The sequence below is a fragment of the Bicyclus anynana genome, chromosome 23, assembly GCF_947172395.1.
Source record: "Bicyclus anynana chromosome 23, ilBicAnyn1.1, whole genome shotgun sequence".
Lineage (NCBI taxonomy): Eukaryota > Metazoa > Arthropoda > Insecta > Lepidoptera > Nymphalidae > Bicyclus > Bicyclus anynana.
In genome coordinates, this window is record NC_069105.1 from 5,563,830 (window position 1) to 5,585,590 (window position 21,761).

Here is a 21,761-nt window from a genome sequence, read left to right on the forward strand (position 1 = left end):
TAACATAGGTCTATGTGCATGCCAAAGCGTAGGAAAACAATTAAGTAAATGATCATTACATTATTATGGCTTTACTTTACACTGTTTGTTTTGATAATAGCTGTTTTATTTTACAAAGGTATTAAAATACATAATAATTTGCAGATAAATAGCATGGCATCACTGTTCGTATTGGAAACTTTAGGAAAAGACATTAGTAGCCAACTATATAGTGTCGATAAAGATTTCGAAATTCTTAGAAACTTTACAGAAGACATAGAAATGTTGGTATTGCAAGAACAACAAGCAATGGATTGGACTAAAGCGTTTAATATTTCTGAAGATTCAGAAATTTTGAAGGCTTTTAAAACGAATGCATACTTGGGTAAACATATACTGTGAGTTTTATAACACTTAATTTCTAAGCGGAAAAATGTTAAGTTACTAACTTTATATTTTTACAAAGATCGATGTATTGCATTAAATGTTGCCATGCAAATATTTAATTCCTGTTTTATGAAAACTTTTCTAAAATCATTTAAATTCATTATGCATTTGAAATTGATAGGTATAAACATGTGATCTTGGTATATTACATTTCGAACTAATTAATATGAAATAACAATTATGTAAATAGCACGTTAAATGCAATTGGTTGGAATTTCTTATCGTCCAATTAACCAAAATTGCGGTTGGTTTATTTATTAATTTATCTAAACGTATTTTTATTATTTTTACAGAATAACAGTACATGGGGCTTTAGCCAAAGAGGTAGTCAGCCAAAATGCTCTACTAGAGTTTAAAATATCCCCATTTTTAAAGGACATGTTGACAATATTGAACGCAATCAATGATCAACTGGACGTAGCTCCTCGAGATTTGCAAAATAAGGCTAAAGAATTATATCCAAATATTATCAAAATGATTTTAAATACAGCATTAGATGAAGAAAAGGTAATGTAGATAAACTTTGTATCAAATAATTAAGAAATTAAATCCCAACGATTTAATTTTTTAATTATTTCGTTACGTACTAATTGACTTTATGTTACTCTTTAACAATGTTCTAGATGTACAAAGCACTATCAACTCCGTGTCAAGATATATTTTGTTATGGACCAGATGTAGCATCTATTTACTTAAATTTTCCTAAAGACAATAATGATAAAAATGTATTTGCAACCTTGTGTAATATAACTAATGCTATCGAAGAAGGGCTGAAAAAAGAATCAATCATTGGAAAAGCTGTAAGTAAGAAATAATAAGATGATAAAAAGTAATATTGAAAGATTATGTAGATGGTTAATTGATAAATTAATGAAATAACTCAATGTCTTTTTAGATAACAAATGTAAAGGACTCAAAACACAGTATCTTAGAAGAAATTAACTGGACTGGTTTGATATCTGGCCTAAACAAGCTTTACGAAAAACTTTATAATGACTACACATATCTGTTTGAGTATAAAACCTTTAATATGAATGACAAGGAACAAAAAGAGGTAGCTGAGATGATGAAGGAATTTAAATATTTCTGGCTGGACTTCAAGAATTTGAACCGAATGTTACACATAAGGTTTGATTTAAACATCGCATTTTACTTAAACACCGCATTTTCTGACTGCATGTACTAAGATATTTAATAATGAAAACAAAATAATTCAACATTTTGAAAGCATCTTTTGTTTATTTTTCTTTCACATAATTATACTTTAAAACTAAGCGAACTGTGTTTTTCTTCTAGCATCAAATTCGGGCTACGTTTTTTGGATATATTGGACCGCGGCGTCTTCAGTATAGATAGCGAGGGATGGTTTAAATTTAAATACAGCCTTTACTTGTCTAACGGACCATTGACCATACTGGATGATATAATTCAGTTAATTGGGGGTAAGAGATGGTTGTTCTAATTTGAGCTGCTTGAATTGGGCCTGTCAAAATCTATTGTTTCTCCTCATTAGCATTTCCTTTTCCCCCTTCTTCTAGTACCTTTGTCTTCCATAACTCTACTTCGCTTTTTATTGACGGTTATATGATCATAATAATAAAAAACTCTAGGTGTAAATTATTTTGATTTTAGGTATTACAAGAAATGAAACAATTTTATCATCAGTGCCGCCTTCTACAGCGACTATTTTAAGGAATATGCTTCCCAATGTGCCGTATTTAGTAAAAGACTTTGTCGATGTGATAGTTGCTGATAATATAACTGATGTAAGTACTGTAATAGTTGACTGAACATTTTCATCTGGATAGTGTTAAATTTGTGTTTTTACCATTTCTGCATTTTTAGCTTGTCCCGATAATTTCGATGATGAACGCCGTTCCATCGTGGCCCTGCTCTGGTAGTCTCATACAATTTTTGAACCTTAGTAACGAGTCGCAGATGGGACTGAAGTCATTGGAGACCATCATGTGTCTTGACTCAGATCTACTTAATGAATGGACTGATTATCTAGCTATGAGAAATGCTACAGCTTACGTAAGTACGTTTTAAACAATTTAAATTCCGTACAATAAAAATACTTTTCTAATTCTTATTTTTTTAATTTTAGAAAACTCAATCATGGAATACCACAGAATTTCCGGATAACATATTCCTTAAGTTCTCAGCTACTTTTGATTCTCTAATAAGAGACTTGGATACTATCAAAGATATTTTCAAAAGTACTTTCGAGGAAAAAACTGATAAATATGTAACACTTTTGTCAGCTCTGCAATATTCAGCTGAGGCATTCGATGGCGCTACAGAGGAAATAGTTATGAGGTAAGTAGTAAGTTAACCATCACCATTGTAATATTCTTGTATAATATTTTACAACATCCCAATATTCTGGTTAATATATATATTAATAAAAAGAACTTCTCAGCTTGAGTTATAGAGTAAAACCATACTATTTGCTTTCAGGAAATTTTTATCAAAAGTGGATACAGTACTGAACGCTTTAAACACTTCGTTTACCCAAGAGAATGTTTCTTTAAGCGTTCTGTGGAAAGAATACCTCAACTGCTCCGCTGACAACTACGACGACAATTGTAGGAGCCTCAGTAGGGCTACATGGAAACATACGCTAAAGTTTATCCCTACCACCTTTGGCAATATTACCCAAGATCTGTATACTTATTTCAAAGAGAATAATGGTGAGTACATATAATTTCAGTTCTTTCAGTTCAAACAATCATTTAATGTGGATTTTTGTTAGAATTACTGTACTATATTATTTAGAGAGACTTTATTAGAGGTAAGTCCTGTTCTCCTGATAGACACCTTATACTTTTAAATATTATTTCAGAACCTAATTCCACAATCTTGCAAGCCCTGGGATTTACAAAAGACACTGGATTGTATGTGTTGTATGATAAACTGGCAGATTTCATGGCTGTTCTTCTAAACTCTTACTGGGATTTAGGATTTATGAAACAGGTTATATAATCATAACATTTATTTTAGTGCATTAATTGTTTACACTTCGTAAAATGTGAATCATAACGTGAACTAAGGTAAAGTGGAGATTTTATTTTGATATTTTGTCTTTTTTGTATTAATGCATTCTTCACATATTTTGGAGCTGATATATCACAATGATTTGTTTGGACGCAAATTTTTGGTACGTACGCCCTTATTTTTACGCTACGAATGATCTTTGATTAATTTTATTGATGTTTTTATGTTAACCTCCCGAACACATTATTTACAGGTCCGTCGAGCATCGCAAACCCATTTCTGGGATTGTAACGAAGTATTCCAGGCACTAAAACCCGGCCCCAACAGTCCGATCGACGCCAGCGTTCTCGCTCATGTCGAGACTTTCGTCTGCCCCTCGCTGCTGCACTGGATTTCTATGCCGAGAGGGGACAATAAACTTATAGACATTTTTACCAAGCCTGTACGTCGTCTAAAATTTTATAATCAAAAATAATTTACCTTTTTTCTCAACTTTTATTCAACTTGTGCTATTTTACTTTGTTAAAAAATCTTTTGATACGATAATCAAATTGGTTTCTTTTTACAGCAATATTTCTTTTTTACCATGGAAGTATCGAATTTAACAAGTACGTATGAAAAGTTTTACAGTACAGGAAATGATCTTGCAACTCTATTGAAAAAATCTAATAAAACTATAGAAACCGACACTAAACTAGAAACAACAAAAGAGAAGCTGAAGCGTGCAGTAGATCTTGTATTATCATATGAAATCAAAGGTACAGAACCTTCGTATCAAATATTTAGTGAAACGAATAAGAAACATTTCGTAGTTTCTACCTATTTAACTAGAGTTGTAACTATTATCAATAAACTTGTTACAAAAATTGAAAAATTGCAAATCACTGATTTTGTAAATGCTCCTGAAGAAGAAATGAAGAGTTTAGAAACAGAACTAGACGCAATAAAGAAAATATTTAACAGAAGACCGTCAGAAGCTATTGCTTTACATTTTGATCTTATAACTGATGTTTTATGGACTAATAAAGATACTTATAAGATGAGCAACGCTTTGAACGATTTATGTAATCGGTTAAATGATAAAGACATTTCGAAGAATGTTCTTGTAGAACTAGATAGGGTGAAAGCTCAGATATGTGCTAAGAAGTACAAAGTTATATATAGTGCAATAGAAAACGTTATGGGTGATGATTATGAAAATGCGAGGAAAAGCTTAATAAACGTTGTAAAAACACTAGGAGATAAATCGGAGAATGCTACTGATATATTTGAATTTATCAACAAAAGGTAATTTTCTATGTTCTTATGAAAACATTTTAACAAAATATGTATACTAAAAGTGCTTTCGTGTATTTTTAAGTTTATTTTTATTTATTATTTTAGACAACAACTAGTAAACGTCCTGAAAACGTCTATCAAATACGCCTACGATCTGGGAATACCAATTTACTTGAAATTCTTGCAAAGCAATTTAAAACAATACAGCATAGTGATAAGCTTCCTTTCGAATGGTGATTGGTGGAAGGAACTAAGGGAACTTTACGATGGCCCAAATGCCAATAACTTCTTTACCACCGCAGAAAAAGGATTCGAAATCGCAGAAGATGTTTTGACCAATTTAGATAGAATACACGTGAGTGATATATATGTTAAAGTTTAAATTTCTAATAATATTTCTCCCTCTGCTTAATCCTTTTTGATATAATATGATTATATTATATTATACCCATATTTAGAATCTACTGCTTCCTCCCTTTCTATTTCGTCTTCGATGTCATCTAGTCTCTAAATGTATTTTAAAATCAACCAAGGTGAACTTAATATTTAGCTCCTAGCTATTTTTATATTAATTTTCACAACAACTGAAAAAGCAATTCATTAAATTGTGAATTACAAATACAATATAGTTATAATTTTTGCAGCTAGTGAGGCTGCTCCGAGATACAAACACCAACAGCACGGAGACGTTCTGTCTGCCGAACATAACCATATCCGATTACGTGCCCGACGGCACCGGCATGCTGACAACTATGCAACGACAGATCTGCGACACTAACTCTACTGTACTGTACAGAGAACTACCGCCAATGCTCTTCGCTTCTCAGGTAGCGCAATTAAATAGTATATCTGAAGAAAACAGTCATGTCCTTTTTTGGACAATGATGATGTTTAGTCTGAATGGTCGTGTCAAGTGTCAAGTACCTACTCCGCCTTATAAAAGAGCTCTAGATTTAATACAGTGGGTGTACCACTCTAGCAAATATCAATAACAGTAGCTGAGACCATCGGCTTAATTTGTTTGCCAAACTAACTCTTTAGTTCATTAGCATTTATGTGGTTTTGGATCACGAGGTCCTCGGGGCTCGGAGTCTTGAATCGGACTACGAAATATTGAGTCACTCTTTCTTCAAAGAAAATTCCAGAGAAACTCTAAGCCTAGATTGGGAAAGTCGATCAAGTTAGTAGTACCACATCATACAGAAAATAAACATAAAACAAAATATTCTCCGCAAAAAGCAAATGAATTTATAAACGTCCTATCTGTACGACACCAATATTAAAAGTCTTAAAGGCACTGTTTAAACCACAATATTTTAATCTGTACTATACACACCTACCCTCAATTGATCACTAAGTTTCGTAAAAATCTTTCTTGATGATTGCAATTGTTAATTCACTTTGATTTTTATTCATTCAGGGTTATGACAACGAATTAAAACTAACGAAAGATGTCGACTATGAATCTTTATACAAAGATCTTGCCAATATAGAATCTAAACTTGAATCTATTAAAAATGGCCCCAAGGCACCAAAAAGACCAACATGGGTAACAAAAGAAAAGTTGGAACGCTTTCGAGAAGTAGCCATGGATCTGTTGTCAACAGATTCTTTGATAAAAATATCATTTGGTCTTCTTAGCAACGTCGTGGATGCTGCTACTTTATATCTTAATAACAGGTAAGAGAATTTTATATTAAGTTGCTTTTATTTGTCCTATATTTGCAAATTTGCTAAGAACGTAGAGAGTGTAGTATTTTGAGTAAATCAATCACAGCTTTTCAAGCAGAATTAATTTTTGTATAGTTTTAATACTAATTTTAATATAGTTATAATTTTTGCAGCTAGTGAGGCTGCTCCCTGACCAAATACCAAATCACTCCGACTTTTCCATTATCAATTGTATATTCATCAAGTATCTTAACATTGTTTTGATGTTGTCTTTTAGCCAATGCATCCTCTGCTCCCAATTCACGAGTTGGTTCAAGCAAATCAATCTACAGTTGTACAAGAAGCAAGAGTACGATAATCTTCTTTGCAACATTGATCATATGTCTTTAGGAGAAACGTATAGTACTCTTAAAAACGATTTCCACTGGGATATGGCTATTAGTGAGGTATAGACTGGATTTTGCTTTTTTTTGTTCTCAATAAAATCTCTACTTAACGGCAACTATTCACTCCTATATTTGAAACATCTATATTGTGCTGTTGTAAACTTACGCGATTAAAAAAATTAAAAAAGAGCTTTTAATTAATTAAGTATGTTAAGAAGCCTGGACTTATGATAAAATCTTCTTTAGCTAATATCAACTCGGAACTACACAAAGTATGAATTGAACAAGTCGCTCAACGATCTATTGGAACAAATCAAGCTTCACCTTTTAGAGGATGTGAACGCCAGGTCTACCAAGCTATCAGAATGCCTCACAAAAAACGTTACACTAAATTCTTTTGGAAATGCTACACTGTGAGTGCTATTACCATTTTAATTTTTTAATGTCTTAACATTCTTACATCTACTGTGATGATAAAAATATTGATTTTTTTAAGATTTGCAAAAGTCCTCGCAAGAACAGTGAAGCTTCTCAGAGCAGAACTACCTCACCTGAAAGAAGTCAGTGGAATAGCTGAGATGCCATATTTCAAACAACTGAAAGCTGATATCACGCACAATTTACATGTGAAAGATAATCTGAATACTTACCTTACTAATGCCAAAGAGTTCACGAAAAAACTTGGAAAAGTAGTCGATGATGATAGATTAATAGAAAACATTGAAAAGGCAGAAATTGATTTATTTTTGGTAAGTTAAGCACAAACATGGCTATGTCTTAATATTATTTTAATCATATACACTAACGATTAAACGAATTTGGTAATTTGTACTTTCTTCTTCCAGATTAAAGAACTTCAACCTACTAGCAAGTATTTGGGTATACGTGATTATAAATGGGAAGATATTTGCCAAAGCTACAACTGCACTGACATTATTTTAATTATCAGCAGCAATGTTAATCAAACTACAGCTACTGCCAATGTAAGTTACCTATATATTTCTTGCTAAATTGAAAAAGATTCAAAATGTCAAAACTTGGGCATTTTACCTTTCTAAGTTTTTGCATTTGTGCAAAATATTATTAACATAAGCAAAGTAAATTGTAGCTTAGAAATATGGTTAAATTTATGGTAACTCTCTAGCTTCCAGTGCTACAGGACAAGGAGTTTTGGAATTTCACCTTCATGTCAGAAATCTTAAACACAATAGAGGTTATAGTGGAACACGTATCGCGATTGCTCGGAGTGGCCAGTCGACTCGACGTGAATGGTGTGATGGAGGGTAAATTGACGGCAATGATTGACGCGGGAATGCAGTTACTGATGGATGACACAGTGGATAGCATACTGTTTAGGCAAGTCAACTAACAGTTGAAAATTTCTAATCTAACTAAAACTCCATTTTGGTTTATGTCATGTATTGCATGTAAAGGCTTACTTTATTGATTGAGAACAGTTTATTTAATAGTCTCTGTTGTGCTTTCAGCGTTTTTGGTCTTATAGAAGATATGCAACCTCTGCTGCACGGTACTCCTCTAGCGTTTGATCTCGACGCTGTGGCCAATGGACTGTCAATATTGCGCCGGTTTAAAGATTACTTGATTGAGGAAGACATACGGGGTATTGTTGAATCGCATAAATTATTATTATACTTTTAGGATCCCCGGCTGGGCAGATTGAGATTTTCTTAATTTATCCAGGTCTGGCTGGTGGGAGGCTTCGGCCGTGGCTAGTTACCTCCCTACCGGCAAAGATGTACCGCCAAGCGATTTAGCGTTTCGGTACGATGCCGTGTAGAAACCGAAAGGGGTATGGATTTTCATCCTCCTCCTAACAAGTTAGCCCGCTTCCATCTTAGACTGCATCATCAGTTACCATCAGGTGAGATTGTAGTCAAGAGCTTGAACTTGTAAAGAATAAAAAAAAAAAGCGTAGACACGAGCCAACACGAAATCGATCGGCGTGATATCCGTCTCAGACTACTATTTCCTACAATATAAATATTAACTGTCTAGGCTCGTGCCTGTTACAGCCCCGTGGTTGTAACACCAATTTTACAACTCCGAAATTGTCATATAGGTATAAACCTGAGAATTTCCAGAAAGCAAGAACCGCGTGAATTTTCATTCCCACCCATTAAGACTCGGGATTTGAATCAAAGACATCATGGGCCGAAGTCACATGGGCTATAAATGAATTGGTCACCAAAGCCAATGGATTAATAAGAATTTTATTTTCAGTAAACGTTTCTGAGGTATTCTCAAACCCACTAAGAATAGAATCAGCACTCAGCAGTATTGGGGTCAAGAACACTAACTTTTGGTCTATCGCAGCACCCAGAATTCAGGCTGGATACATACAAATAAAACCGGTAACTTTTCTTTTACTTTACAAATGCATGGTAACTGTTATGTTTTGACCGTTGGTTCACTATGACTAACTCTGGCCTCGTTCGGTGTCCGTCTTTTATACGCTGACACAAACAGTAAGTATTTGACAATCCGGCGGCGGCGGCAAATGTTTGAATTGAGCACGAGTCTCCTCTCAGAATGAGTGGGATTAGGCCAATGGTCCACCACGCTGACCCAATGCGGATTGGCAGACTTCACACACCTTGACGGCTTCCGTGGCGCAGTGGTATGCGCGGTGGATTTACAAGACGGAGGTCCGGGGTTCAATCCCCGGCTGGGCCGATTGAGATTTTCTTAATTGGTCCAGGTCTGGCTGGTGGGAGGCTTTGGCCGTGGCTACTTACCACCCTACCGACAAAGACGTACCGCCAAGCGATTTAGCGTTAACGATACGATGACGTGTAGAAACCGAAAGGAGTGTGGATTTTCATCCTCCTCTTGACAAGTTAGCCCTCTTTCATCTTAGATTGCATCATCACTTACCATTAGGTGAGGTCAAGGGCTAACTTGTAAAGAATAAAAAAAAAACCTACAGAATTAATAATGCAGCAAGTATGCAGGTTTCCTTATAATGTTTTCCATCACCGTTTGAGACACGTGATATTTAATTTCTTGAAATACACATAACTAACAAGTTAGAGCCGTGATAGCCCAGTGGATATGACCTCTGCCTCGGATTCCGGAGGGTGTGGGTTCGAATCCGGTCCGGGACATGCACCTCCAACTTTTCAGTTGTGTGCATTTTAAGAAATTAAAATATCACGTGTCTCAAACGGTGAAGGAAAACATCGTGAGGAAACCTGCATACCCGAGAATTATCTTAATTATCTGCGTGTGTGAAGTCTGCCAATCCGCATTGGGCCAGCGTGGTGGACTATTGGCCTAACCCCTCTCATTCTGAGAGGAGACTCGAGCTCAGCAGTGAGCCGAATATGGGTTGATGACAACAACAAGTTGGAGGTGCATGCCCCGGACCGGATTCGAAACTACGCCCTCCAAATCGAAGGTAGAGGGCATATCCACTTTAATATGTGAATATTAAATTAACAAGTTCCAATTGTTTCAGTTACTCTCCCAAAAGCAAGGCACCTACCAGATAAGCAGCTTCGTATGCCAGGTAGAGAACATGTCCAAAGTCCTCATACCAGCCAGCGTGGATGTGGTGACGTTGGATGACATCTATGGCGCCGTGATGGAGCAGTTCTGTGGCATGGGCGATGAGTTAGCCAAAGAAGTCATATCTGTGCTCGTGGAAAATATCAACTTCGACTACGTATTGGCTAAAGTAAGTTCTGGATTATGAACTTAACGAATAAACGGTTATTATTGTCAGAGAAATTCATAGCATAGCGATGTTGCACTAGTAAACCCAAATAAGCCTGAAACTAAATTTTTTAATCGAAATCATTACAAAACAAAATTGTTTTATTTAGTTCTAATACTCATAAAATAGATGACAAAAACATAAAAAAGGCTTTCAGGGAAATGACCGTTCTATATATAGGACAGTGGGCTAATATGGTTTAACCCATTAATAGTATGGCTTGGTGTATGTAAATATTTTCGTTTAAAAACCGTTGTGAAATTGATGGAAATAGAAGGCGGGCTTTGTTTTGCTATCATAGAGTAGAGTAAGTACGTAACAAATGTAAGTGACACGATGACGATCGATATTTACAATGCCGTGAAAGGCTGGCCTATATTTAGGCCAGCAAATTAGTATTGCCATACAACGTGCCAATACTGCCAATACTGCCAGCCTTCTGGGCATTTTACCTTTGTATTTCGATTCGAATGAATTCTAAGACGCCTGAGGTTTTAGATATAATTTGAATTTAATATATTTCCTTTTTTTATTTTTAAAATATGTAGTTAATATAATAGCTGTAGGTAGTTATTATAGATAGGTGCGTAGTTTTAATATTATTGTGAAATTTCATATAATTTACAGCTCAAATCGACTCTCCTGTCGAAACTATACGCGGCTTCAAATCTCACGCAAGATGCAGGAGACACTGTACTGTCGGAGTTTGGGCGCATGTCTTCCGTGCTGCCTACTCTACAGGAGGAGATGAGCAGCGTGTCGGCGAGCTTGGCCGAAGAGCCGCTACTGCTGACTATGAGGAAGAGTGCCTCTTTCGGAGATTTGTTGACCTGTGAGTTCATAACTTTTTGACGGTATCACAAGTATATCTACTAATATTTCACTCGCCGCCGACAATTTACATGCTGCGTATTGGAATAGAAGTGATTTTTTGTACAAAGCATATTTACGCCTTAGGGACAACCCACCACCTCCCATGGCCCTTTCAACCTCTCGATAATTTGGGCCGAATCGAGGGAGGGCGAACCCGGAACTTGCTCTTTGCGTGTTCCCGGGACGCCTTCTTGACTTCCTACAAGTTATAGTTTATGTTTACGCCTTCCAGGAAATTTTGGCGCATTCTCCAGAATTCCGCCTAATTATCCAGGTTGTAGGGTTACTTATTACAGCAGAGATCCTTGGGTCTTGGAGTCGCAGTGATAAAAATATTGTCCGAATTATTTTACCGCGGCTAGTTGCCTCAACTGATGACAAAATAGCTGGACCAATTTTTACGCAAAGGATGAGCTTGGCTGTCCAATGCTAAAATGCAGCCAGCATTTTTGCCACTATTCCATGAGGGCATGACTTGTATTGATATTAGGATAAGTTAACTTAAATTGCTTATTGTTCTTTCCCAAATGTGACAAATTCAAATGTTGTTTTAGCATCAAGCTTCCTGGCGGACGCAGGCAACATGGTGTGCGGCAAGCCGTTCTACGCCAACCTCAACCGCCTGTACAAGAGCGTCATCCAGCAGCAGGACTTGTCCGCGGGGCCCGACCGAGCGCAGCTAGACTCATTACCAAGTACGTAGTCATAGTTCTGGCTGACTAAGCCTTCATAGTTTTGCAAAAGCTGATACTTTTTATATCCATCTTCCTAACCTTCAATAGGATAGCCTAGAGGATATGACCTATGCCTACGATTCGGAGAGTGTAGATTCGAATCCGGTCAGCGTTTCTTTGAGCTTTTATAAAAGACAGAAGATTTAGCTATCATAGGCAGAGACTTAGGAAATAATATCTTCTAAACTATTTCGGAGTCTTAATTTCTTCTCAGTGAAACCTATTGACATTTACTCAATAATTATCTCGAACATACCTCGGCGTTTTCTTATTTTAAAGTTATAAACACCGTTATAAACTCACCGTCATTTGTGTAATTTGCAGCGGATTTCTGCCGTTCGATGTACCAGGACATCGTCAGCATGGAAGGGGGCAAGATCGTGTGGAGCTTCATCAAGCCGCTCCTCGTAGGGAAAGTTCTCTACACGCCTCCTAATGTGGCGGTACAGAGTATCATTGAAAAGGTTTGTTTTATTTCTAGAGTTTTAATAAGAACTCTTTATAAACATATTTTTAGAGTCATTACCGAGGGGTGGTGTTTCGTTTCCCGTCCGCTGGTCTATTGTGGTACGCACTTCTAGCAGTCTTTTCCGACTAATTGGAAGGGAACGGTAATATTGGTCATATTTTAAAGTTAAAAGCCTTTATGCAAGAGCCAATTTGAGGAAATACTACCACCACAATTTAGGTGGCCGTTGATTGGTGGTTAATGGTTGGTTTATTTCATTTTTCAAAAAGTTGTCCACCACTGTGCCCCTGATGACATGATAAGTTAAGGGTTTCAATAATTATCATGATCGTTAGGGGTTCTGATCATTATCATGATCGATAAGGGTTCCATTCTTTTTCTCTTCCTTTCTTGACAAGCGTTTTGTCCCGTCGCTATTCTTCTCGTGCTTTAGATCTTCCAGCACATTCACAGTTTTATGCTGATTGTTTAGCAGTGCAAGCTCTAACCTTATACTAGACCATTACGTAACGTTGAATGATCTTTCTACAAATGTTCTTAAATAAGGTCTCACTCTTTCAGGCAAATTCTACATTCGCGCCCATGGTGAAGCTCACAGAGCTAATTCACTCATTCGCTGACTCATTCTCATCGGTGGACAAACTCAGCGAGCATCGGCAGGGTCTGTCCGCACTGCAGAATCTGATCGCCTCACCACAGTATAGCGCTATAAGAAAATCATTATTGGGTGACGTTGAAGTACCGAGTGTTGATATTAACGGTATATTTGAAGAATTTGGTGACACTGAGGTAAATCATAACATTTCAACACTAAAAGTACGTCAAGTTTTTTTTAAATATGATGCCTATTTACTTTACATTTGCTTATTTTTGTAACGCGAACTACTAAACCAGAAAAGAAGAACGGAAAAATTAAAAAAGGAGAATGCCAAATAATGAAATAGCCAATAGTTTTTGCTAGATTAATTTAACAACTTGCATTCCAGGAAATTGGGAGACTGTTGAAGAAGGCTTCTGACCTGCTGTACTGCTTCAACCTGAACCGCTTCAAGCCGATGCGAAACGAGCACGAGCTGGCGTTGGAAGCGGCTCGCTTGACAATGATCAATGAGTTCTCCGCAGGTAAGTAATTTTTATTAAGTGACAAATTACACCTTCACTGCCTCATCTGATGTTAAGTGACGATGCAGTCTTAGATGGAAGCGGCCTTACTAAACCATACTGCCGCCGCCCTGTGCTCATCAACATGAGGCGTAGATGTTTAGCAAAGTGCTTGGAACTACCCCCACAATAACAAACCTTAGACCGAACCACAGCAATGTTGCTTAAAGGCAAAAATAAGCATGGCTTTAGTATAATCTTTACCGGGACGAGCTCTGTCATAAAAAGCTCTTTTGCTCCATTAGATTTCTGAGATACAATTATTTTACATAAAATTTCATGAGATCATGTTTCTTCATACTATATAGTGAAGTGCCACATATCGCAGGTTCCTGGGTGTATCGGATTTTCTTTCTAAACCATGAGTTTTTTACGCAGGTCTGGTTTTCCTGAATATGAGCGAATCACAGACTGAAGTTCCAGAGAAAATTGAATACAAGATAAGAATGGATATAGAAAACGCTCCCACTACGAAAAGACTTCGTAATTAGTAAGTAGGAAGTTCTTTTACCAAGTTTAAGTAAAAATTGTATTCCTTATATATTTATTTTAAAAAGCAAAATTAATTATAGTTAATTAATTAGTTGTTATATAAAATATAATTACATTTATCTAAGGCACGTATTATTAGACGTAATTAACCTCAAGAAGATATACCATGAGAACAGTTTCTCACCGTTTACTACAATCATCTCTCAAGTTGCTATATTGTATAATATATTATACTTTTTTAAACAGTTTATGGACCCCCGGCCCAGAATCCAGTTTCATAGAGGACATGAGATACTTCCGTGGATTTGTAGAAATCCAGGACATAATCGACAAGGCGATCATAGAGCTTTCCATGGACAACCCCAAGAAGATACAGAAGAGAGATGTGGCCGAGATGAAGACAACTGATTGGGATATCTACACTCAACAAATACCTTACCCTTGTTATAGGAAAGATTTGTAAGTATTTTGCTTGTAAGCCATCATAATACTTAGGTATATAAAAACTTGTTTATTGAACAAAATAACAGAAATATAGTACTCATGTACCTACCCCGTACCGTCGTTATCAACTCATATTTGGCATAAAAATAATAAAATTAAAAAATGGGCCATAACTTTCTTTTCCAGCTTCCAGACATCGCTGTATGAGTCTCAATCTCTCATAGTGGCGTTCTTTTTCTCCCTGCTGTTCACCGTGTCGTCAGCTGTCCGGTTCATAGTGTCCGACAAAGAGACTGGCAACACTATGGTACGTTTGTTACTTTTACTTATTTTTGTATTATTTGGACATGTTGAGGGTCTAATACTTTGAAATCTACTCCCTCCCAAACTACAGTTGAAACTCCATAGTTGCCTGCCACAAATATAAAGCGTAACTTAATAAAACATATTTACCAAAAAAAAACAACCAACTTCACGAAAATAAACTAAAAAGCGAAAAATGAAAATCATATGTGCTAACTTCTGATCACTTTGAAGGCGGTGCCAAGCCAGTGGCGCATTAATTAAAGCCAATTTCTAAATGAACCACTGCAAAGAACTGTCTGTAATTCCTAAAACTTTCTGATTTAAACGGCTTGAGCATATATCTCTGTGTTGCCATCGCATATAAGAAAGATGAGATTTTGAGATTGATCAGAAAGTAGGTAGGCGCCACAGTACGTGCAATTTTGTTATTTTCATTTTAACATAAAATTTAATTTAACCGATTTTTATGAAAATTAAATAGAACCTATCTGGAAGAACAAAAAAAGAATTTTCAAAATTGGTTAAGAAATGACGAAGTTATGAGGTAAAAAACTTTAAAAAATATATATACGCAACAAATTGAGTACCTCCTCCTTTGTTTTAAAGTCGGTTAAAAAGCGCTTTATGTGTTGTGTTGCTACTTAACTATGGTAGGAGTATAGACAGGACACAATTAACTTTTTATAATGACGATGATTCAAAGACGAGCATCACAAAATCAATTGTATTTGCTATCATAGTATCTGTTTCCCCAGCTGATGTCAGTGATGGGTGTAAACCTGCGTCACCACACGCTGTCCTGGTTCATGTGCTCGTTCGCGGAGATGGTGCTGACGGTGGGCGGCATGACGGCGGTGCTGAGCGGCGGCGGCATCCTGCCGAAGACTGACCCCTCGCTGATATTCGCCTTGCTGTTTGTTTATGGCTTCTCTGTGCTTTGTTTTTGGTAAGTATCGATTGATCTACTTTGACCATAGAGCTGAAGATATATTTACTCGTATATATTTATTTCGCAAAGAATAAGTCCATACAAGCCGATTCCCGCCGGGTTACTTTTTAAAAATTCATGCATAATCATTATTTGCCTATAATATATGTATGGGTGTGATGAGAAACCGGAGTTAATATGAATGCGTTATGAATTTCCTTTTCTTTGGGGCGGCTTATCTTTGTCAGAATTCCATCCTTGGCCACTGAAATTTATAGTAATGTTGTAGAGGATTTTAGCAGCATTCATCATTAACAGCCATTGAATTACTATGTACTACGTTTAACAACCCATATTCGGCACACCGTTGAACACAAGTATTCTCAAAATTCTCTCAAAATGAGAGGGATTAGACAAATAGTCAACCACGCTAGCCTAATGCGGATTGGCAGACTTCACACACGAAGAGAATTTAGAAAGTTCTCAGGTAAACAGGTTTACTTACGATGTAGTTCCTACACAGTTTGAGACAGGTGATGTTTAATTTCTTAAAATGCGCATAACTGAAAGCTCATAACTGAAAAGGAATCGAGTGCAGAGGTCATATCCACTGGGCTATCATGGGTTTATCAATAAATATCTGTTATAATTACAAATCAAAACTTTGACTTACACGAAAATAGTTACCTATGTATTTCAACAGATTTAAAGGCTGCTTCTTCTATGTACTATTCTCGGAACATTGCTCCTCATCATGCCATTGTTCCCAGTTACATGATGTCCAAGCTGTTCAGCTCGGCCAGCTCCGCGGCGGTGTGCACCGGCCTGGCCTACCTCATCTCCTTCATGCCCTTCGTGCTCATACTGTCGCTGGAGGCCGTGCTCGAGAGCTCCTTGAAGTTGTTTGTTGTGAGCATTCAATATTATGTGTTCTTCCAAATGTATTTTTTCAGAATAATGCTATAATATACCTCTTAGAGACAAGAGAGAGAGAGAGATCTCAAGTTACAGTGATGAAAGGTGGACCTTTCACAGTACTAGATGGACTGTCCATTTATATCCAGCAGTTTTAATGATATATTAAAACTGCTGGAGATAAATGGATGGACAATAGCAAAGAAAAGGTTTAGGGTTTTCCCGGAAATTAATAGATTTTTACTCACCTTTTAAACCTTCCCTATACCTCCACGAACATTTCAAGACCAAGATAAGATAAATCCGTTAAGCCGTTCTCGAGTTTTAGCGAGACTAACGAACAGCAATTCATTTTTATATATATAGATACACACCATCTAATTGTCCAAATTTTTTGACTGCTACTCTTGCTATCATTCCACGTAGCTGAGGGTGTATATATCTAACTATAAGTTTGCTTAAGATTCTTATTGTATGTATTCTGTTTTCCGTACCGTACAATCTTTGGATATTCCCCACAGAGTCTCTCAATGTCCTCGTCAGTGTGCTACGCGTTCCTCTTCATCACACGCTTCGAAGCCATGGGGCTCGGCGCTGGCTGGGCGCAGCTATGGGACGCGCCCGACAACACGAGCGACATGAACATAGCCATCGCAGCCGCCATGGTCATTGTGGACAGTATCCTCTACCTGATAATTGGACTTATTGTCGACAGATTCTACGGTGAGTACTAATTCCAATAATTGGTTTTTACGTAATTATCAGATAGGTTTATCGGAGATAATCAGAGATATAATGTAGGTAATTTTCTGTTTGCGATTATTTTGAGAAGTCGTTGTTATGTTTTCGCACTGTTTTAGACATTTCCTAGACGATAAATTTAACGGACCAACGCCTAGCATGTGTCAATGACATATCTCATGTCAAGAGCGATACTGTCGACCAATTGGCGGCGAAATTGAAAATATTGCTCTTTCATCGCGAAGGGAAAGAGATAGCGATCGATATATAAATATAGACAATTATCTCCTAGCGTGATTACTAGGCCTGGGGAACTGGGGAAGATACCTGATCGACATTCTAGGTTTATGCATCCATGTATGTCTGACTGATGGGTAACAAATGGTTGGACGATATAAGGCAGTGGTCTTTGCTAGGCTATTCGCAGCTAAAAGACCGGCTAAATATAGGAAAGCTTTTCACGTATTGACCGACAAACTTTGCTTCGAGTATGGCACATGATGATGATGAATTAGCATAAGCTCAAAAAGATTTTCATTAACAACATTGTAATGTATAGGAATCAAAGCTGAGAGCAACATTACCAACTGCAAAGCAAACGGCGAGAAGGCCGGAGTCAGCGTCGTGAACGTCACCAAGATATACTGCGAAGGTTCCAGAAGAGCTAAACTAGCGTTAGACAACGTTTCCATGGAACTACAAAAAGGGCAAATAACTACACTTCTAGGACATAATGGAGCTGGGAAAACTACACTAATGTAAGAACACAAATTTAGTATATTTCAGTTTTCGCAAATATAACAAAGATTACTTTTAGAAGTACCTATTGTCCAAAATGAAATAAAATAACCATCCACGCACATGCATAGTCCATGATTTATACGTCAGAATAGTGCTTTTGTTTGATTTTAGGAATTATGGCTATTATGATTTTATTTTTTTATAATTTCACATGCTTCTCTAGGTTTATTAGCTCTTCTTCTAGTCTCTAAGCTAAACCACGGACAGATTCAGAAACTATTAGGGTTTCTTGTCTATTACCTACTTACATACCTACTAAAAACCTTGCAAACTAGATGGTGACTTAAACAATCCTAAGTAACCAGTCTTGTTCAGAAATATTTATATTTCTGTCCATTGAATGACTAATAACAGAAATTTTCGAAATCCTAATTTTTATTTGAATATATAATTTTTCCATAAATATCACAATTTTAATAATAAAATGATAAACTAACTTATTTGCTGATAACGCAGAAACATCTTAACCGGCATGCTGAAGCCGACGAAGGGCCACGTGATAGTGAGGTCAGACGACCCGTTGGGTGCTCGACTGGGCGTGTGTCCGCAGAAGAACGTGCTGTTCGAGTACATGACGGCCAGGGAGCATGTCGCCCTGTACGCGCAACTCAAGAGCGGGCAGCCGGTGGAAGAAGTCCAGGAGGAGGTTAAAAGGTGAGATCATCATTATAATCATTTACAGCCGATAGACGTCCACTGCTGGACATAGACCTTTTACATGGACTAGGACACAACGGTCTCCAGCTATCATCAGCCAGCGGCTCTCTGCAACCCGCTAGAAGTCCTCAGAACTAGTAGGGGAGTCGAATAACAGTGCGCTTTCCGGTTCGGGGTGAGGTGCTTAACTGTATGTAATCAGTACATAGACGAGTAGGTATGAATTGCTGGTGAGGGAGTATGTGCGCAGAAGGACGTGCTCTTCGAGTAGATAACGGCCAGGAAGTATGTCAAACTGTGCGCGCAGCTCAAGATCGGCCAGCCGGTGGGGGAGGTGCAGGAGGAGGTAAATAAGTGAGCTACTAGAACTGTTAAAGGCATAATTTTACAGCATTAAAAAACTTTCAAATCAATTAGAACCGTTTTTGGCAAAATTGACTCCATATGACGTGGCTTTCTGCTGATTAGCCTATATTAGTTTTTTTGGAATCGATCAGTAAAGGAATTTTTGAATTTTTTGTTTTTGAGATTTCTCAAAATTTATTAGTCCGAATCGGTTGTAATGTTTTATGAAATCCAAGCCTTGGTGAAGCCTTTTTACAAACTGCCACTTTCGTTCAAATCAGTTGAGCCGTTCAAAAGTTGAGAGGAGGATAGGTTATTAGGTACTAAGGGGGAATTAAAATTACGTTGAGAACTTGAAACATAGAAACCTCCTCCTTCTGTCTGTTAAAAGTTAAAACCATCAATATTGTTGCTTGTCCAGCATGCTCCGCGTGTTGTGTCTGGGAGACGTGTGCGACGTGCCGGTGACGCAGCTGTCGGGCGGCATGCGGCGCCGCCTGTGCGTCGCGCTGGCGTTCGTCGCGCGCCCCTCGCTCGTGTCGCTGGACGAGCCCACCGCTGGGGTGGACCCTGCTGCTAGGAGGTACCTTAACGAATGACCAGTTCCTTTCCAATGACCAGGGGTTTCAGTGTTCAGGGAGGCTGAAAATGCGAACAAATACACAGTCCTTAGATTTCATCATCATCATCAACCCTATTCTAACGGCCTATTTTAACGGCCTACCATATGACCAGACATTAAGCATTAAGAGCAAAAGTATTTACGACGCTTCTGGATGTAGGCATATTCAGCAGCTGAACCAGCATTGGAAAGTGCGCGATAAGTGGGACGTTGCCAACGTATCTACGTAATATGCGTCTTACTTTGAAAACTATGTCGATGATAGTTTGTAAGGACTGATTTTACATATTGAGCTATTTTTTCATATTTCAAATGTAGATAAATTAAATTTAGATATAAATATTGATAAATTTCTTCATACAGAGACATCTGGTCCATGATAATGCGCCTGCGAGAGAACAGAACAATTTTGCTCACGACTCACCATCTGGACGAAGCGGAACTGTTGAGCGATCAGATTATCATCATGCACAAAGTAAGATAACTCCTAGTTAAGTAGTTTCCCTCAAAACTGGAAAAAGTCCCAAAAAAAATCATGCGATATACCCCTACTTAAAAATATTAAAACTACAAAAATAATTTCTTAAGCTTGAGGTTGTTGCTATAAGAGTTTCTGTACTCCTTAATGCTTTCCATCTTTACTGGATTTTTATATTATGCTTTCCTTGTCATACTCACTGTCTTATGCAAACGCTTTACATATAAACATATTCTAGGGACAAGTACACACAACAGGTTCACCGATAGACATCAAACGGACGTTGGGAACTGGTTACAAACTGACCGTCATGTATCCCGACAAGAAGATACATCTTCTAGAAGACAATGCGGAGAACGATGAAGTGATGATAGAAGAGAGGACGAAAACCCTTCTAGCAGTAACCAGGAGTGTGGTGAAGAATGCTAATCTGGTTGACATTAACGGACTAGAGGTAGAAATTAATCTACCTTTCTACGATACCGACGGAGTTAGTAATAAGTAAGTAAAATTTTTAAGATTGACTGGTTTTTGAAGATGTGTGTGTAAGAGGGGATGATAAGTTGACAAATAGCAGAAGCGAGAGGAAGAGGATGAGATACTTTTTACACGTGAAGTTGGATAAGATCAAGTATTGATAGATTAAGGATTAAGTATGTCTAAACTCCTATTACAGTTTCTTGGAGTTATGCAACGCGTTGGAGTCGCAGGAGAGCCAGCTGAGGTACCGCAGCTACAGCTTGGACTGTAGCAGCCTGGAGCAGGTGTTCTTCAACATCTGCCAACAGGCTGATGTCTCTCACAATGGGCTAGAATACGGTAATATTTGAGACTAGATATATGTATACTCTAGAGTTTGCTTAAATTTGTCAGAAATTATGGCAAGAGACCTGATGGTTTGCTAGTTCGCTGTGAACAAGCAATCCATCAGGTCCATTAGAGCGGGCACTATTAAAGGACTTGCGGAACTTAAGAAACTTGCGTTAAATCGTTGGCTCCGTGTACATTTTAGGGAGACATATTTAAGACTGGGAGCCGCAAGAAAAAGCTGAAACCGGTAATCCCTCTCAGATCGAGGGTTATATATTTGTTCCTTTTACCGTGGAGACCCTTAGACTATGGACTCGCAGTGCCAAAAAAATCTCCGATTTCTTTTACCGCGATAGATGTCTGGATTGGTGACAAAAGGGCTCGCTCAGTCGCGCGATCAACCAGCTGTCTGAAATGTAGCCAATATTCTTGCCACCATTCCACCATTAAGATAAGTTTGCTTGAATTTCTTATTGATTGTTACTTGATTA

General features: G+C 37.5%; 1 protein-coding gene across 2 annotated transcripts in view; it reads left to right on the plus strand.

Moving 5' to 3' along the window:
* LOC112055070 (uncharacterized) overlaps positions 1-21,761 on the plus strand; it is a 76,842-nt gene that overhangs the window by 42,615 nt on the left and 12,466 nt on the right. For both annotated transcript variants that reach the window (XM_024095059.2, XM_052888591.1), the window contains 40 exons: positions 145-377; positions 720-933; positions 1,050-1,226; positions 1,322-1,554; positions 1,723-1,868; positions 2,059-2,192; positions 2,272-2,460; positions 2,534-2,745; positions 2,887-3,119; positions 3,272-3,402; positions 3,677-3,865; positions 3,992-4,710; positions 4,807-5,056; positions 5,346-5,528; positions 6,122-6,381; positions 6,650-6,818; positions 7,005-7,171; positions 7,255-7,507; positions 7,604-7,741; positions 7,903-8,114; positions 8,246-8,379; positions 9,000-9,130; positions 10,237-10,455; positions 11,122-11,326; positions 11,922-12,062; positions 12,426-12,565; positions 13,132-13,359; positions 13,557-13,692; positions 14,110-14,221; positions 14,470-14,682; positions 14,854-14,974; positions 15,729-15,919; positions 16,672-16,810; positions 17,338-17,539; positions 18,117-18,315; positions 18,815-19,012; positions 19,782-19,943; positions 20,346-20,457; positions 20,699-20,961; positions 21,137-21,279. In XM_024095059.2, the coding sequence (XP_023950827.2) occupies positions 145-377; positions 720-933; positions 1,050-1,226; positions 1,322-1,554; positions 1,723-1,868; positions 2,059-2,192; positions 2,272-2,460; positions 2,534-2,745; positions 2,887-3,119; positions 3,272-3,402; positions 3,677-3,865; positions 3,992-4,710; positions 4,807-5,056; positions 5,346-5,528; positions 6,122-6,381; positions 6,650-6,818; positions 7,005-7,171; positions 7,255-7,507; positions 7,604-7,741; positions 7,903-8,114; positions 8,246-8,379; positions 9,000-9,130; positions 10,237-10,455; positions 11,122-11,326; positions 11,922-12,062; positions 12,426-12,565; positions 13,132-13,359; positions 13,557-13,692; positions 14,110-14,221; positions 14,470-14,682; positions 14,854-14,974; positions 15,729-15,919; positions 16,672-16,810; positions 17,338-17,539; positions 18,117-18,315; positions 18,815-19,012; positions 19,782-19,943; positions 20,346-20,457; positions 20,699-20,961; positions 21,137-21,279 (7,831 nt within the window). The remainder of the gene's footprint in view (positions 1-144; positions 378-719; positions 934-1,049; positions 1,227-1,321; positions 1,555-1,722; positions 1,869-2,058; positions 2,193-2,271; positions 2,461-2,533; positions 2,746-2,886; positions 3,120-3,271; positions 3,403-3,676; positions 3,866-3,991; positions 4,711-4,806; positions 5,057-5,345; positions 5,529-6,121; positions 6,382-6,649; positions 6,819-7,004; positions 7,172-7,254; positions 7,508-7,603; positions 7,742-7,902; positions 8,115-8,245; positions 8,380-8,999; positions 9,131-10,236; positions 10,456-11,121; positions 11,327-11,921; positions 12,063-12,425; positions 12,566-13,131; positions 13,360-13,556; positions 13,693-14,109; positions 14,222-14,469; positions 14,683-14,853; positions 14,975-15,728; positions 15,920-16,671; positions 16,811-17,337; positions 17,540-18,116; positions 18,316-18,814; positions 19,013-19,781; positions 19,944-20,345; positions 20,458-20,698; positions 20,962-21,136; positions 21,280-21,761) is intronic.